This window comes from Notolepis coatsorum, assembly GCF_963971535.1.
Source record: "Notolepis coatsorum genome assembly, chromosome: 3".
Taxonomy (NCBI): domain Eukaryota; kingdom Metazoa; phylum Chordata; class Actinopteri; order Aulopiformes; family Paralepididae; genus Notolepis; species Notolepis coatsorum.
This window is the reverse complement of record NC_140167.1, coordinates 3,176,912-3,194,542: the sequence shown is the minus strand read 5'-3', so window position 1 is coordinate 3,194,542 and position 17,631 is coordinate 3,176,912. Positions and strand designations below refer to the sequence as shown.

Below are 17,631 nucleotides of genomic sequence, written 5' to 3'. Positions count from 1 at the left end.
TGGTTTTACAAAGTTTAAACAATGGGAAAGCATTAAACTAGGGATGCTCGATATTGGCTTTTTTACCGATATCGATATACCGATATTGTCCAACTCTTAATTTCTGATACCGATATCAACCGATACCGATATATGCAGGGTTTCCCCCCCAAAAAACGGAATAATTTCAGGTAATTAACATTACATGTCTCTTGTTGTGGAATTAACACAACATTATGCATACTTTTGACAATAAATAAAATCTGAATTTGTTCTTACTTGCTTGCCTGGGTAAATAAAGGTTATAGAAATGTAAAAACAAAAAAGTTTTTATTTTTATTTTTTAAACCGATACCGATATTTTCCGATATCAAATTTTAATGCCGATATCGGGCCGATAATATCGGACATCCCTACATTAAAACCGATCATCTGTCTAAACCTCGTAACTGTAACTCTATTTCATCTCCTGAAGAGTTGGGTTTTTGGAGTTACGAGGTTTTCTTCCGCCAGCGACGACTGTGCTTTACAACTTATAGTAATAATAAATTAACAACAATGTTAATAATATTTGAGAAGCGCCATTCAGAGGTGGAGAAACTGCAGTCACTCGAATGTGAAATGAAACCTCTCAGAATGTACACAAGCATGCAGCTACACACACACACACACACACACACACACACACACACACACACACACACACACACACACACACACACACACACACAGTGAGGCATATCTCACGCTGAATGATGTCCAAAGCACTCATTTCCAGATGGTCTTGTTAAACGGTAATATAATAATACAGAACGCAACACATTCAGTGATGAAAAGCTGCAGCTGGACAAATTGAGTGAAAGGCACACAGTCAGTCGCATCGACCTCGGAGGCTGAGGGAAGTCCTGGATTCCGTTTGGCTCGTGTCCAAAAGCACGAATTCACCGCTGCTACGAGCGGCACCATGATATATCCATGCAGAGCAGAAGTAATGAGCGTAACACATTTTTCGTCTCAGATGACACGGATTTTTTTTTTTTGTGTGAACGGAAAAAAATTGTGAATTCATGTCCAAATGACTAATCCACAGATTATCAGTGCAGACAAGTAGTGGGCAAAGCACATTTTGTCTGCTGTTGTGCTAATTTTGAAATGAACAAAACAAGCCCATCGTACATAATCATCTTCACCGGGGGAACTGAAAATCCCGAATTCACGTCCAAACGACTAATTCACAGATGCTAACCGTCGCGTTTCAGTGTAGAAGCAATCGGTCAAAAAACTAAAATAAATTAGGCTGTACAAAACTCAAAACATGTAATATAGTCGAAGCACTAGAGCAGTACGGTTTAGGGATGGGCGTGACTCGTAGCTATGAGAAAAATCGATCTTAAATTATTACAAATTTTTATGAGATTTTTTTTTTATTAATTTTTTTATATATAATCAAAAAAAATATATTTGTTTCACGTGTATGTGTAAGATTATAACTGTTTGTTGGTTTCCTTAAACATATACGTGAATGAACAAAATTAAGTAAAACAGTTTTATAAAATAAAATAAATATTCAAAAATATATACCGGTGTGTGTATATATATATATATTTTTCCCTTTTCCAGTAATACACGATCACTCGAGTATAGCATGCGATCAATCGATCTGGATTCTTCTTAAAAATGCCCATCCCTACTAGTACGCTTACGGGCGTGTCTTTAAGATTCAGTGTCGCTGATTATTAGGCTCCACCGGGAAGGAAGTCTGTGACACTTAAATGTCTAATTTAGCCCCTTTATTAACTCTTTGAATGCCGTCCGCCGGGCTGTGTGTCCGGGAGTGTTATTATCATCACCTCCAGGGCCATTAGATCATGAGATCAGCCGGCTGATGATGTAAACTGATGCAAATTAACTCAAACTCTAGCTTCATTTTATTTGTAGTTTTGCACTCTCTTGACTTGCCCTGTGATGTTTCTGACTGAACTAATCTCCGTGTGGTTCTATCCTTGTTTCCTGTCTGTCTCTTTCTTTCTTTCTTTCTTTCTTTCTTTCTTTCTTTCTTTCTTTCTTTCTTTCTTTCTTTCTTTCTTTCTTTCTTTCTTTTCTTTCTTTCTTTCCGTTCGTTCCTGCTGCCTTGACTGACTGCCCCTGTGCGCCGCTGGGTACAGGAGGTGATAGAATGGCCTCTGTTACGTAGGAGAGTCCTCCCCGCTAATGTCATTAGGTAAACTCTCTCTTCACAACGGAAGCGCAGAGCAACAGCCAGGCAGGCAGGCAGGCAAAAAAACGCTTCCTTGATTATGCGAGAGCCCCAATTAACCCGCTCTAAATAAATGATGAAAATACCACATTGTAGTTTATTTTAGTTTTTTATTATTTATTACACATATTTATCTTTAGTTTTTCCCCCCCTGTACCACGCCGATCTGCAGATGTTTGTTTGGCTAGGATGGCAACCTTAATGACTGCAGTACGCAGAGCCCACCGTGGCGTTTCTCTACCCACCGCCGGCAGCCTGGGCTCCCAGCTCCGCCCCCTGCTCCTCCAGCTCCGCCCCCAGCTCCGCCCTCTGCTCCTCCAGCTCCGCTCCCAGCTCCGCCCTCTGCTCCTCCAGCTTAATGCGTTCATGACACACTCACACAAGTAGAGAGAGAGTGAGAGACCTGGCTTCCTGCTCTCGTTAGCAGATCATTAGAGATGCTGATCGTGCCCTGAGTCACCCCTCCCTCTCTCTCTCTCTCTCTCTCTCTCCTTCCTCCCTCTCCTTCCTCCTCTCTCTCTCCTCCCTCCCTTCGCTCTCCTTCCTCGCTCTCTCTCTTCCTCCCCTCTCTCTCCTTCTTCCCTCTCTCTCTCGCTCCTCCCTTCTCTCTCTCCTTCCTCCCTCGCTCCCTCTCTCCTTCCTCCCTCGCTCCCTCTCTCTCCTCCCTTCTCTCTCTCTCCTTCCTTCCTCCCTCTCTCCCCCTCTCTCCTCCCTCTCTCTCCCTCCTCCCTCCCTCCCTCTCTCTCTCCTTCCTCCCTCGCTCTCTCCTCTCCTCCTCCTCCTCTCCCTCCCTCCCTCCCTCTCTCTCCTTTCTCGCTCCCTCTCTCCCTCCTCTCTCCCCTCTCTCTCCTTCCTCCCTCCCCTCTCTCTCTCTCTCTCCCTCCCTCCTTCCTCCCTCGCTCCTTCACTCCTTTGCACGCCTCCGTTGTTATGCGCCTCTCTCTCCAAACCCCTGCTGCTCGTTACAGGAGACACAGAGGCTTCGCCACCCGAACTGACTGCATTCCATCCTTTCGTCAACACCCTGTGTGTGTGTGTGTGGTGTGTGTGTGTCTGTTTGTGTGGGTGTGTGTGTGTGTGTCTCTGTTTGTGTCTGTCTGTAGGTGGAATATTGTTTGTATTCGCATGACTATAACATGTCTGTTTAGTCTTTTATTGTTGTGATCAATGTGTGTTGTGTGTGTGGTGCCTATTTTACATTTATTGTGATGTATGTTTTTGTGTCGCTTTTGCTTTTATTGTGGTGATGAATGTTCTTATTGTGTGCTGGTCTTTACACCTCACACACGTCACCCACACAACTGGTTCCACACCAGGGGCCCGGCCGGCCCCAAGGTCTTGAGACCATGAGGTCTAGTTATAAGTGGTGCTACTACTCGAGTAATCCATGCGAGTACTCGATCTGGGAAAACATTACTCGAGCCCATCCCTACTCTCGATACACTACACAGTAGGGCTGACCTCGACTAGTCCACTAATCGATCGAAATGAGCCCTGGTCGGCTGCCAACCTTAGTCGAATGCAAAGAAAATTATAATAAATATAATCATAAAAATAATAATATATATCATTCTTTCCAAAAGCAAAGAGGCCTAGAAGCTAATGCTAATGGCGCACATACCAGCGAGGCCAACTGCCTAAGAAAACAGGCACAGAGGCACTGAAAGAGGATTTCGCACACTACACAAATATCAAGATGTATCCAATTGCATGCTTTCGCAGAGGACAAGAAGCCTTCAGTCGACTCCTTCAGACATTAACACATTGGGCGCCACGCAGTATGCCCATCTTTACCACTCTCTGCCAGTGCTGTAACCCTATGGAGTGGCTCACCTTCTTTGCAGGGCTATAACCTTTTAAATATTATAGCTATATCGACATTACTATGGCCCATTCAACATCGGGTATCTATCGTTCCGGATGTGGGAACGTTATATTTTTTCCATTCATACATTGTCGTGTTAGTAGTACCGGCGAGAATATAAGTATGTTTTTAGACTGTATCATTCCTAGAATGCGTGCTATAGGCCCCGACGCGTATTATACATTATCGATTGGCGTTTTGTGCCTAACTTCCTATTAGGGCTGCAACGATTAGTCGACATAATCGACGACGTCGATCATAACACTTATTTTTTTGCACTACCTATCTTTGTGAAAGTGGCTTCTCAGCTCTGGTCCAGCTGAAGACAAAGCAGAGGAACAGATTGGACATTGAGCATGACCTCAGAGTTCCTGTGTCTACCATCACCCAGACTTTGAGACTCTTGTCAGGAGCAAACAACATCCCCAGTTATCCCATTAGTTCCCTGGGATGTTAAGCTAAGAAGTCTGCTAAGAAGGATATATTATTTATTATTATTATAATTTTATTTCATTGTGTTTTTAGCCCTAGTTGCACTTTTGTTGCAACCCCAGTTATCCCATTAGTTCCACCAAACTTACTGTCGTCTGTTATGTTAAGCTAAGAAGTCTGCTAAGAGCCCGGAAAAGGAGCCGCGCCCACAGGAAGCAGAGATGGAGGGTGTGACCAAAATAATTGTTAGATTAGTCGACTAATCGAAAAAATTATCGACAGATTAGTCGACTACCAAAATAATCGTTAGTTGCAGCCCTAGTTCCTATACACGCTATATTAAAAATCTCAAATGCATATGATCGCTATACATTATGCTCCATCATGCGTGAAGGAAAGGGGGGGGGGGGGTCGTTTATGATTCCTTGATTGTCAGTAAATCTGTAAAATACAATAAAAATACAGTCATGGATATACATTGTAAAATATGTATATATATTCTAAAATATACAGCCCAAAATATACAGTAAAATGTCCACTAATAAATGTAGAAATGTCAAATGTCCAGGAAGATATGCCAGAGTTTGTACGGTCACTCTGTGCTTCAGTGAAACACAATGAGGCGTCACATCCTGCGCCGTTCAGTGTTGCATCTTGGGAATCTGAGTCTCTGAACACTGAACGTGCTCCTTCTATCGGCCAATCGGTCTAGAGTTGAATATCTCTCTCTATGTTGTCATTTTAAAAGTGTCTGTGTGTGTCTCCTCTTGCCGTCTGCAGTGTTGCACGCTTCAACCTGCGTGTCAATTGAGCTAATGTGTAACTGGCAGGTCTCTTTTAATACAGGGTGTCTGCGGGTAAAAAGTATTAAATTCATAATAAACATAATTCTCAATTGAAGGCCTTAAAGGGTATTAAAAGTCTTACGTTTCATTTGTACAGGTATAACATTTTAGGGGGGGGGGGCATTTTCTGGCGCAATAATAAAATAATGAATAATTATTTAGTAGTGTCGCTATGGAATTATTGTAGCTAGTATGGTCATACAATTAAATTGTTTTGCTCTAAGCGGTATTAAAAAAAGGTTGAAACTTGAATGAATGAAAACTTTATTTAACAGGTTGCAGAATGGGTACAAATACAGTACAGCTCAATACACACAATGTGTTAAGAGGATGCAGACCAGAGAAAGACGTTTGTCTCGTTTACATCAGGGTCCCCCGTTTTCAATTCATAGTGACATTTATGGCATAGGGACATACATGACATACAGGTATTATTTAGTACTGTCTTGCAGATACCCTGTAATATCTGACTGCATGTTTATGTCCCTCGCTTGTTTAAATTGTATGTATGTGTGGACATATTAAGAAAGTGTGTGAGAAAGGCGTGTTTTGGTGTCTCTCCGTTGACTGAGCTCTCTGTTCCCCAGTCGCTGGACTGCACGCGGCGGATGCGGCAGATGGCCGAGGAGGTGAGTCCTGGTCGTTGTTCCTTCTCCCACTGACTCCCTCTACTAGGGATGGGTAACGGATCAGGTGCTTTTAACCCTTTCACTGCCACACGACAGGGTCATACGGGAAAACCTGCAAAGGTCACGGAATCTGAATCATTTCGAAAATGTGCTCAATCTTTTTTCTCCCCCCCCCCCCCCAACCAATTATAAGTCTTTATTGTCTGGGTTTGGTTGCAGATGGATCTAGTTACCTCTTGGTGGAATAACAACCCAAATAAAATAACCACTTTTTCTGATTACTTACGTATGTGCGGTGACGGTTGTTGTACCTCGTCGGAACCAGACCTGGGGCGTTGAAAGTAGCAACACATGTTCGCATTTGAACATGGATTTGAGGCATAATGGATTTGACATGGTTTTGAAAAAGTTATGGAAAAACATGTATGAATGAACCCTGTACTATGTCATATTCATATTCTTCTACTACAGATTAGAGCTGACCCCTTTTTGTCAGTGGACTTTATCAGTTGACTAGTCGTTTTTCTGTGTGTGTCTCTTAGCCGAAGGACATGATGGATATCTAATTATCTATACATACCGTTTGCACTAAAGCAACCAGCCGGCTTTACATAACCATACAGTCAGCTGACTCCCCCGACTTACATGATTTATTGATGACTAGCGTGACGTCAGGAGACTCGGCTGCAGGATAGCAACGTGTCCCGTTATATAGTGTGTGAGAGAAGACACATAATCAGTAGTAAGTATTATCAGATTGATGCAAGTAAACATGAGAACTGTTTTTTGAGTAATGGAACAAAATAATGCAATTCTGAATATATATATATATATATACTGTATATATAAATATATTTCAGATATTTTTTCAGAATTGCATTATTTTGATTACAGTTAACACCAACAACCACAAATATAAAAATATATATATATTATAATGTAAAATATATATATATTTATTTTGTATATTTGTGGTTGTATGTGTATTTGTTTTAATTAATTAATTAATTAATTAATAAAATCTTATCATGCCTGGGTTAAAAGGCCAAATATCTCCAACTGTGGTCGGATAATTCTGTTCTGTTCTGTTCTAAGTTAAACATCAGTGGTTGTGGACTGACGCCCTCTTTCTCTCGTGTCCCCAGAGCAAACAGACTGGCGTCGACACCCTGGTGATGTTGGACGACCAGAGAGGTGGGTTTAATCCTGTGACGCTGTTGCTTTTGGTGGATCTTGTCTATAGACCTTTTCAGTAGGGATGTCCGATATTATCGGCCGATATCGGCATTAAAATGTGATATCGGAAAATATCTGTATCGGTTTTCAAAAAATAAAATAAAAAATTTATTTTTTACATTTCTATAGAAATGATGTCCGATATTATCAGCCTACCGATATTATCGGCCGATATCGGCATTCAAATGTGATATCGGTATCGGAAATTAGGAGTTGGACAATATCGGTATATCGGTATCGGTAAAAAAGCCAATATCGAGCATCCCTACTTTTCAGTGGAAATCGCGTTTGCTAGAGAACTGCAGTCTTTGGCTGCACTGCCCACAGCGTGACGCTGATGCCTGTGGACCGCCACTAGGGGGCAGAGAGGCTTATAAGCGACTTGAGTGAATTATTGACATAGATCACCACAACACTTCCGGTATTCTGAAATCATGAGAGGGGGGGGGGGGGAGAGAGAAAATGAATGAATGTGGATGAGAGCCTTGACATTAAGTGGTTGTAGCTACGGCTGTGGGGGCGCTGGAGACATGATCCAATATACTTTTATACGCCTGAGTCTCCTGAATACAGAGAGACCAGTCCCAAGTCGATAGGCTCTCCTTTTGTGGGGGGGGGGGGTTAGTATTATTCAGTACGGCTGTGTACCAAACGAATACAACGGTATGTTAACCACTAACGACCGCCCACCATATCGAACCGTGGTTTTTGTGTACCGTTACACCCCTAGTATTAGGTGATTGTGACACATGTTTGTGTCTCTCTGTGTGTGTGTGTCTCAGAACAACTGGATCGAGTGGAAGAGGGCATGGACCAGATCAACCAGGACATGCGGGAGGCTGAGAAGAACCTCACGGACCTCTCCAAGTGCTGTGGGCTCTGTGTGTGCCCCTGTAGCAGGTACACACCTCACACACACACACTACACCTGCCCCTGTAACAGGTACACACCTCACACACACACTACACCTGCCCCTGTAACAGGTACACACCTCACACACACACTACACCTGCCCCTGTAACAGGTACACACCTCACACACACACTACACCTGCCTCTGTAACAGGTACACAACTCACACACACACACTACACCTGCCCCTGTAACAGGTACACACCTCACACACACACACTACACCTGCCCCTGTAGCAGGTACACACCTCACACACACACACTACACCTGCCCCTGTAACAGGTACACAACTCACACACACACACTACACCTGCCCCTGTAGCAGGTACACACCTCACACACACACTACACCTGTCTCTGTAACAGGTACACACCTCACACACACACTACACTACACCTGCCCCTGTAACAGGTACACACCTCACACACACACTACACCTGCCCCTGTAACAGGTACACACCTCACACACACACTACACCTGCCCCTGTAACAGGTACACACCTCACACACACACACACTACACCTGCCCCTGTAGCAGGTACACACCTCACACACACACACTACACCTGCCCCTGTAGCAGGTACACACCTCACACACACACTACACCTGCCCCTGTAGCAGGTACACACCTCACACACACACACTACACCTGCCCCTGTAACAGGTACACACCTCACACACACACTACACCTGCCTCTGTAACAGGTACACACCTCACACACACACACTACACCTGCCCCTGTAACAGGTACACACCTCACACACACACTACACCTGCCCCTGTAACAGGTACACACCTCACACACACACACTACACCTGCCCCTGTAACAGGTACACACCTCACACACACACTACACCTGCCTCTGTAACAGCTACACACCTCACACACACACTACACCTGCCTCTGTAACAGCTACACACCTCACACACACACACTACACCTGCCTCTGTAACAGGTACACACCTCACACACACACTACACCTGCCTCTGTAACAGCTACACACCTCACACACACACTACACCTGCCGTGTTCCTTTAAAGCGGCTCGGAGCGCCACGCTGTGTGTGTGTCGTCCTCTCGGGACTCTGCCCGGGACGATAGTATTGCCGTCTTTTGGGCATCGCTTTAATTAAAAGCTTAATGCTGGAAAATAGCCCATTAATTTACTTGATTGCCCCGGGGGACTAACCTGGGTCTGAGAGAGAGAGAGAGAGAGAGAGATGGAGAAGCACTGCACGCTGCACACACCACACGCCACACCGCGATCAGTCCTCGGCCGTCAGGGATGCCATGAAAGGTGGCACCATGCGTCTGTCGCCTCCGTTAGACCCCCATTTAAAGTCTGCCTTCTCGGGTTCATTTAGCATCTGCCCAGACACATGCATGCTCGTGGTGAGTGGCCGTGAGTGGCCGTGTGTGTGTGTGTGTGTGTGTGTGTGTGTGTGTGTGTGGGTGTGTGGGTGGGTGGGTGGGTTGGTGGGTGGGCGGGCCATGATAAATAATTTGAAGTTTAGAAAAATTTTTAACAACTGAGGTAGGTAGATTACATTTTTAGAGACAAAAGTACAGAAAAAAGGTACCGGTATCCATTCTAATGTGAACGGTACCGAACCCTAACGATGCGTCGATCATGAATATATGCAAAACGACGAAATTTCATAGTCGACGAATCGTGACAGCCCTAATATATGCCTGTGGCAATGGCTAATGGGGATCAGAATAAACTAAACTAAACTAATATATATATATTATGTGTATATACTGTATGTGTATGTATATATTATGTGTGTGTGTGTGTGTATATATGTATATACTGTGTGTAATATACAGGAGAGCCTGCACCTAGTGTATGAATAAAAAAGGGCTCGAGTCAGCTGTGTGTATACTTTGTCGTTTTCTTTTTTACCCAGTTCTTAACAAATAATTATTCCTAAAATGCTTTCACAAATGGAGGAGGGAATTCTATGACCAATACAGAAAGATCAGGTATGAATACTTAATCTTGGTAGTAGTCAAGTATTAGTAGTTGCCTAGCAGTAGACCCCCCCCCCCCCCTGCCTCTGAAACTAGGGATGCACCAATCCAACATTTGTCAGTCCTGATATGATACCTGGGCTTTGGGTATCGGCCGATACCGATCCATTACTTTAGACTTGGACCGGTCTTTTTGGGGTCATTGGACAAACGGGTATATTAAGATATAATACGTTAAGTTAATTTCCTTTGATGCTCGACATGTTTCTTGGTATCGGCTTTTTAGTGTCGGGGAATTCTTTGATACAGATATTCTATTTTATTTAGCCTGGTATCAGACTAATATCCCATACCGGTATCCGTGCATCCCTATGTGAAGCCATAGGCGCTCCCTGCCCCCTCCTCCTCCTCCTCCTCCTCCCCCCCCCTACCTCCTCCTCCCCCCCCCCTACCTCCTCCTCCCCCCCCCTACCTCCTCCTCCTCCCCCCTACCTCCTCCTCCTCCTCCCCCCCCCTACCTCCTCCTCCTCCCCCTCCCCCTCCTCCTCCTCTCCTCCTCCTCCTCCCGTCAGAACCTAGTGTCCTGTGTTGTCTCCTCCCCCTCCTCCTCCTCCTCCCTCGTCTCCCCTCCTCCTCTCCTCCTCCTCCTCCTCCTGTCAGAACCTAGTGTCCTGTGTTGTCTCCTCCCCCTCCTCCTCCTCCTCCCTCGTCTCCTCCTCCTCCTCGTCAGAACCTAGTGTCCTGTGTTGTCTCCTCCTCCTCCTCCCTCGTCTCCTCCTCCTCCTCCTCCTCCTCCTCCTCCCCCTCCTCCTTCTAACACGTCCTGTTGTCCTGAAGAAAAAACAGTAACTGAATTGAAACAAAAAGGGTGAAAACCAAGGCTCTAGTTCTAGACTTCCAGCGGCCAAATTAAGAATGCCTTGATTCCTGCCGTCGGTTCTGATTGTTGGTTTTGTCTCATTTTGACTCGTCAGGGTGTCGTCCATCGAGAAAGACTCCAAATACAAGCAGACCTGGGGGACCCGCAACGGACAGGCCGACAGCAACACGCAGGGTGACGGCACAAAGGTGATCTCCAGGCAGCCCTCGGGCACCCGCAACGGGCAGGCCCCGCAGATCCAGAGCCAAGTGGAGCCCTCCGGACCCTACATCAAGAGGTGAGGGCCTCGAGCCACGTGTGCTTCTACCCGCCGCGTGCTTCTAGTGTCGGCAGTTACTACTAGTAACTACCAGGCTCACACTCCCTACATGTAGCGCTGAACGGCAGAGGAAGTCCTTTATATCAGACTGAGCACAGAGTGACCGTTACCGTCTTCCTGGACTGTGCAATATTACACTTATACCGTAGGCTTCTGTATATTTTTTACTGTATATTTTATTCTATTCTTATTCTTCGGCAATTTGTTTTGTTGTTCTTATTCGTGACTTTGTTCCGTCTAAATGTTTAATGTGCGCGATTTGTACTAGTGTCAAATCTCCCCCTCAGGATGATTAAAGTATTTCTATTCTATTCTTTCAATCACAATAAAAAAAAAATATATACAAATAAATAACTTATACAGTGTGTGTGTGTATATATATATATACTGTATATCACTGATGACAGTGGCTCAGGAAGTAGAGCAGTCGCCTGGTAAGTGGGAAGGTTTCCGGTTCGATTCCCGGGCAGCGTGTCAAAGTGTCCCAAGACACTTAACCCTTTCACTGCCACACGACAGCCGGTTAACCCTTTCACTGCCACACGTCAGAAGGTTAGCCCTTTACTATCACACAACCGACGGCGATGCTCCATCATTAGCATCATTAGCTGTGAGTGAGTGAGTGAGTGAGTGAGTGAGTGAGTGAGTGAGTGAATGAATGACTGTGCGGAACAACAAAACATTGTAAAGCGCTACATCAAGATGCACCATTTAAAAATGCCCCCCCCCCCCCCCCCCCCCCCAGGATAACCAACGACGCGCGGGAGGACGAGATGGAGGAGAACCTGACGGCAGTGGGTGGCATCATCGGGAACCTGAAGGCCATGGCCATGGACATGGGCAACGAGATCGACAAGGGCAACGTGCAGATCGACCGCATCACGGAGAAGGTAGGGGGGGGGGGGGGGGGCACCTCGTGACGTCTCCTGGGGGCGACTGGAGAGAGACCTGCGCGCGCAGGCGGGCAGACGTTAACCCTTTCACTGCCACACGGCAGCCGGTTAACCCTTTCACTGTGACAATACAGAAGGTTAGCCCTTTAGATAGTAAAGGGTTAACCTTCTGTCGTGTGGCAGTGAAAGAGTTAAGATGTAAACCGGAGAGGAAACGCACACACAGTCCTGCCGCCTGCCACTGCCGGGGGTGTGTGTGTGTGTTTGTGTTTCCACTCCGTTTACATCTTAGTGTGTCTGTCTGTTATCTTAGGACAGGGTATCTGCAGGGTATTAACTAGGGATATCCCGATCCGATCACGTGATTTTCAGAGATCGGGATAAAAAAAAAAAGAGAAAAAAATCTGGATTTTTTTTTTCTTTTTTTTTATTCAACAAACATGACCATGTTCACGTCTTAAACTCGTACCGAGGCCTTAAATTGCATATCATCATTAATTTATTTATTGTCACACAGAGCAGAAGAATTTTGCCAAAACAAACGCATTTCCTTTGATTTAATTATACATCAAATGATTTATGTCAAGGATGAGGGACATCCACTAGTTGCAGAACTTGCAGTCGCCTAATATTTTTTTGTGGATCGGATCGGGAAAGATCGGTATCGGTAGATACTCAAAATCACATGATCGGGATCGGATCGGGAGCAAAAAAATTTGATCGGCACACCCTAGTATTAACCTCTTAACTCTTTCAGCGCCAGCCGCTTAAGCCATCCTTGTACTCATTGCGCCACCGCTGTAAGAGATAGGGATTTTCACCGTGCGTCGCGGTGTTTGCAGGGCTATATCTATATTCTATATTATAGCTATGGAGACAATACTATGGCTCATTTGACAGTAACTATCCATCGTTCAACATGTGAAAAAGGAATACTTTTTTTTCATGTATATGTTCGCGTGTTATACCGCGGGGGAATATTGTATCGTTTCAGAGTGATCCTGGCTAATGCCTGGTAACTGTGCTATGGAGCGATGTGTGAATTTTAAGAATCGGGCAAAAATGGGGCTTGTTTATTTAAATCTTTTGACCATTGCATACCCAAAGTAATTTGCTATTTATTATACTTTATACTTACAGCACATGCATGAGTCTGGTCTCTTATGAAAGGTAACATTCTGACGTTTCACAATAAAGAAAAAAATCACTAATTTCGCGCCTCAAGTCAAAACAAAGGACTTCATTGTCTTCTTGTGTCACCGTCCCCCCAAGTCCCCCCCGTCTGAGATCACAGAGCTGCCCTAAAAGGTCACAGTTTCACTGATCCTGGATCACAGAGCTGCCCTAAAAGGTTACAGTTTCACTGATCCTGGATCACAGAGCTGCCTAAACGGTTATCTAGTTTGGTTCACGGCGCCTCAACTTTTTTTTAGTTTTGTCTTACAGTGACATGAAAACAATTCTTAAGAATTTCACGTATAATGAATTTGTTTTGTAAACGAACAATCGCAACCGTGAACAAAACGTCTCTCTCTCTCTCCAAACCGTAAGGTTTGTGTTATTGCAGCAGGCCACGTGTGATTTGACATTTTCACAAGGAGTCTGTGTGAGGATCAGATCAGATGTGCCTTGGTGTGGAAGACGATCATAGCCGCCGCTTTCAAGCTTAAAAATAGATCAATCGGGGCTCCAAGGTCATCCGAGGAGTGTGTGTGTGTGTGTGTGTGTGTTTGTGGTGTGTGTGTGTGTGTGTGTGTGTTTGTGGTGTGTGTATGTGTGACTACATCGACCCGTTGTGTCTGTCCATCCATGTCGGTCTTCAGTTCCGTCGGACGGGGTGGGGGGGGGGGGGGGGGGGGGACTTTGACAACCGACGGGATACGTTGCCGCCGTTTTGCGCTACGTTCTACTTTTTGAAACTAAAGGAACGGACGGCGATACAATAAATTTAAAAAAAATATATATAAATATCCTCAAACTAAATCCTCAATTTGAATAGTGATTCATCTGATTAAATGAGTCTTTTTTATTTGATTAAATCAACTTTCTTTAATGAATATAACTCATCAGTTTTTAATGCTATAATATTAGTGTAGCCTAATCTTTATCTGCAACTGTGAAGAAAAACCCCATTGTTTTAAACGGAATGAATAGACTCATAAAAAATATATATATAAAAACTCTTTATTTTTTAAAATTAAAAATAAATAATTCAAATGTTGATTTAGAATTCGAATGCCAACGTAACGAACAAAGGTTCGAACGTTTGTGCTCAGCCCTGCCTCCTCTCCCTGTGATCCGAGCGCCCTACCCTCCTCTCCAGCAGGGGCCGTTTCGACAACAAGCCAAAAGAAAGTATTAAATATGTTTTGTTTTTCTAATATACACAATAATCTTAAGGATTAACACTTAAAAAAAATAAAACGCATCAAAAGAAGAGCCTCGTGAAGAAGAAGCCGTCGTGGAACAGGAGCCGCGGATGAATAAATATTAATGTCCAGGATTTTCCTGACAAAGGTTTTTTTTTTTTTTTTTTTTTTTTTACGGTTTACAACCTTGATCTGTGGCGAAAATGGGACACCTTTCACCTTTTTTTATTTATTTATGTTATTCTATAAAAGAAGAGCGTACCGACTCTTTATTTATTATTTATTCCAGTGTTTCGTTTGATCTCACCCCTTTCCTTCCTTCCTTCCTCCCTCTCTCTCTCAGGCGGACATGAATAAACATCGCATCGACGAGGCTAACCAGAGGGCCAACAAGCTCATCAACTAAACACGGCAGATCTGCATCCAGCTTCAACCAGCAACCTTGAGCCTCTGCCTGCACACACACACACACACACACACACACACACACATCACACGCTACTTAATATGCATACATGCAGACGCACTCTCTCAGAACAAAGAAATGGAAAGAATGTTTTCGCCAGCATCACATTGGCCCCCTCTGCTCATCTGTAAATAGAATACACACACACACACACACACACATCTACACACGCACACACACACACATCTACACACACACCTACACGTCTACCACAAGTTGACCCCCCCTCCACACTCACACCTGATCTTGGATCTGTTCCTCTCGGTGATGCTGGACATTCTACAGCAGCAGCAGCAGCCGCCGTGTCGCAGCAGAAACGGTCCTCCCTGAGACAGGAAGTTGTCTGACTGGCGACCGCTGGCGTTTCCCTGGTTACCAAATAAGACACGGGCTTGTTGTCACTTACTTACTTACTTACTGTCGGAACACATCGGTCTTTCACAGGAAGACGCGCCGGAGTCAGCTGTTTCCTTCTCTCTCTCTATCTCTCTCTCTCTCTATCTCTCTCATTCACACCCTTCTCTCTCACACTCATACTCTCATTCACACACACTCTCACTCACTCGTTATATCTCTCGTTCTCTCTCATTCACCCACTCGTACTCACTCGCTCTCTTTCTCTACTCTCTCGTACTCTCTCTCTCACTCGTTCTTTTTCTCTACTCACTCATACTCTCATTCACACACACTCTTGTTGCTCTCTCACTCGTTCTCTCTTTCTCTCTCTCACTCACTCGTACTGTCACTCACTCGTACTCTATCACTCGTTCTCTCTTTCTCTCTCTCACTCACTCGTACTCTATCACTCGTTCTCTCTTTCTCTCTCTCACTCACTCGTACTCTCACTCACTCGTACTCTCTCTCACTCGTTCTCTTTCTCCACTCACTCATACTCTCATTCACACACACTCTCGCTCTCTCTCACTCTTTCTCTCACTCACTCGTTCTCTCTTTCTATCTCTCACTCGTACTCTCTCGTTCTCTCTCACTCATACTCTCTCTCTCACTCACTCGTACTCACTCACTCGTACTCTCTCACTCGTACTCTTTCTCTCGTTCTCTCTCACTCATACTCTCTCACACTCTCTCTCTCTCGTACTCTCTCGTACTCTCATACTCTCTCGTTCACTCTCTCTCTCCCCTCGCTGCGTCCCTCTGGTTTGTGGACGAGGTCACTCTTGATCCACACTGATTAGATGTACATGGCACTAGTATATCGCCCCCTGTTGGTCCTACCTTGACACGGCCGCAGTGACTCCGGATCCGTCGCAACACTACGGGATATTCTTACTCGGATCAGATGTGATTGGTTACTTGTTGGTTACTATTGGTTACTGTAATTATTGTCGTTGTATCAGAGTGTTTTGTTTTTAAGATGTGCTTATTTAATTATTCTTATTAGGCAGAAATGACTTGTGAATAAAGTTAAAGACGATATATATATATATTTTCTTTTCTTTTTACACCCTCCCCCCCCCCCACCCCACATGTCATTTATGTAATTTCAAATGAATAAAAGAAACACGTGTTGTCGGACATAAACCCTGTAACTCCAGCTTGGAGATGCAGCAACAGTCTCCCGACGGCCATTACATCCAATAAGGTCAACTGGGAACTCTGTTAAAGAATGTTTAAAAAAAAAAAAAAAAACACTAAATATGTCTCTTCAAAAGTAATTTCGGGGGTTTTAAAGGACATACTACATTAGTTTTCTTTTGACATTTACATTTTGTCATTTAGCTGAACGCTTTTATCCAAAGCGACTTACAAGTTCTGTATCAAGCCAACGTGCACGTAATCGGTGTAAACAAAATGTGAATAAAAACCTGCCCTCCACATCCTACTCTGGAAAACCAAGTCCCTACCCTGTTATTACTATTAAGTTATAGTTTAGTCAGATTGAGACATTTTGTTTTAGACTAAAACTAGTAACCAGTTTTGTTGCCAAGGGAGTATGTATGGCACAATCTCTGATTAATTATTTTAAGTAATACAAACATGTCTTAATTGACATAATTTGCAAAGAAAAGGATTGTTCCATCCGTCGCCCACGTTGGATTGAATTGACCGTATTCACACGGTGACCATCTCGTGTCACGCTCGGGGTTGGGGTTTCTCAAGGAAGCTATAAAAAGAAGGAAGGGTCGTCACGTCACTGTGTAGCGCGTGAACTCACACCGGCGCCAAGTGTGGAACGGTTCAGTTCTGAGTCGGACGGGATCGGCTGTCTCCTCGTTTATGACCGTTTACATTTTAAACAAGTTATTACTTGGAATCATCAGCAATTTGTTGCATTGTTAACTAGCTAACGTTTCATATATTGCTTGATGTATATTTCCTCAGATAGCTGGTATGTTTTGAATTTTAATAGAGGCTTCAAAAGAACTGGAACCAAGCAGAGCATAGAACGCTGGTATTCTGACGTGATGACCCTTCCTTCTTTTCTAGTTTCCTTGGTATTCTGGCGTGATGACCCTTCCTTCTTTTATAGTTTCCTTGGTATTCTGGCGTGATGATGACCCTTCCTTCTTTTATAGTTTCCTTGGTATTCTGGCGTGATGATGACCCTTC

At 44.3% G+C, this 17,631-nt stretch overlaps 1 protein-coding gene across 1 annotated transcript; it reads left to right on the top strand.

Moving 5' to 3' along the window:
- Nucleotides 1–5,968: 5,968 nt before the first annotated feature.
- On the top strand, nucleotides 5,969–16,262 carry snap23.1 (synaptosome associated protein 23.1). Its single transcript, XM_084310492.1, has 6 exons — nucleotides 5,969–6,006; nucleotides 7,152–7,200; nucleotides 8,025–8,142; nucleotides 11,108–11,290; nucleotides 12,078–12,222; nucleotides 14,938–16,262. The coding sequence occupies exons 1-6, from the start codon at nucleotides 5,986–5,988 to the stop codon at nucleotides 14,998–15,000; spliced, it is 579 nt and encodes a 192-aa protein (XP_084166618.1). The 5' UTR covers nucleotides 5,969–5,985; the 3' UTR covers nucleotides 15,001–16,262.
- The last annotated feature ends 1,369 nt before the right edge of the window (nucleotides 16,263–17,631 follow it).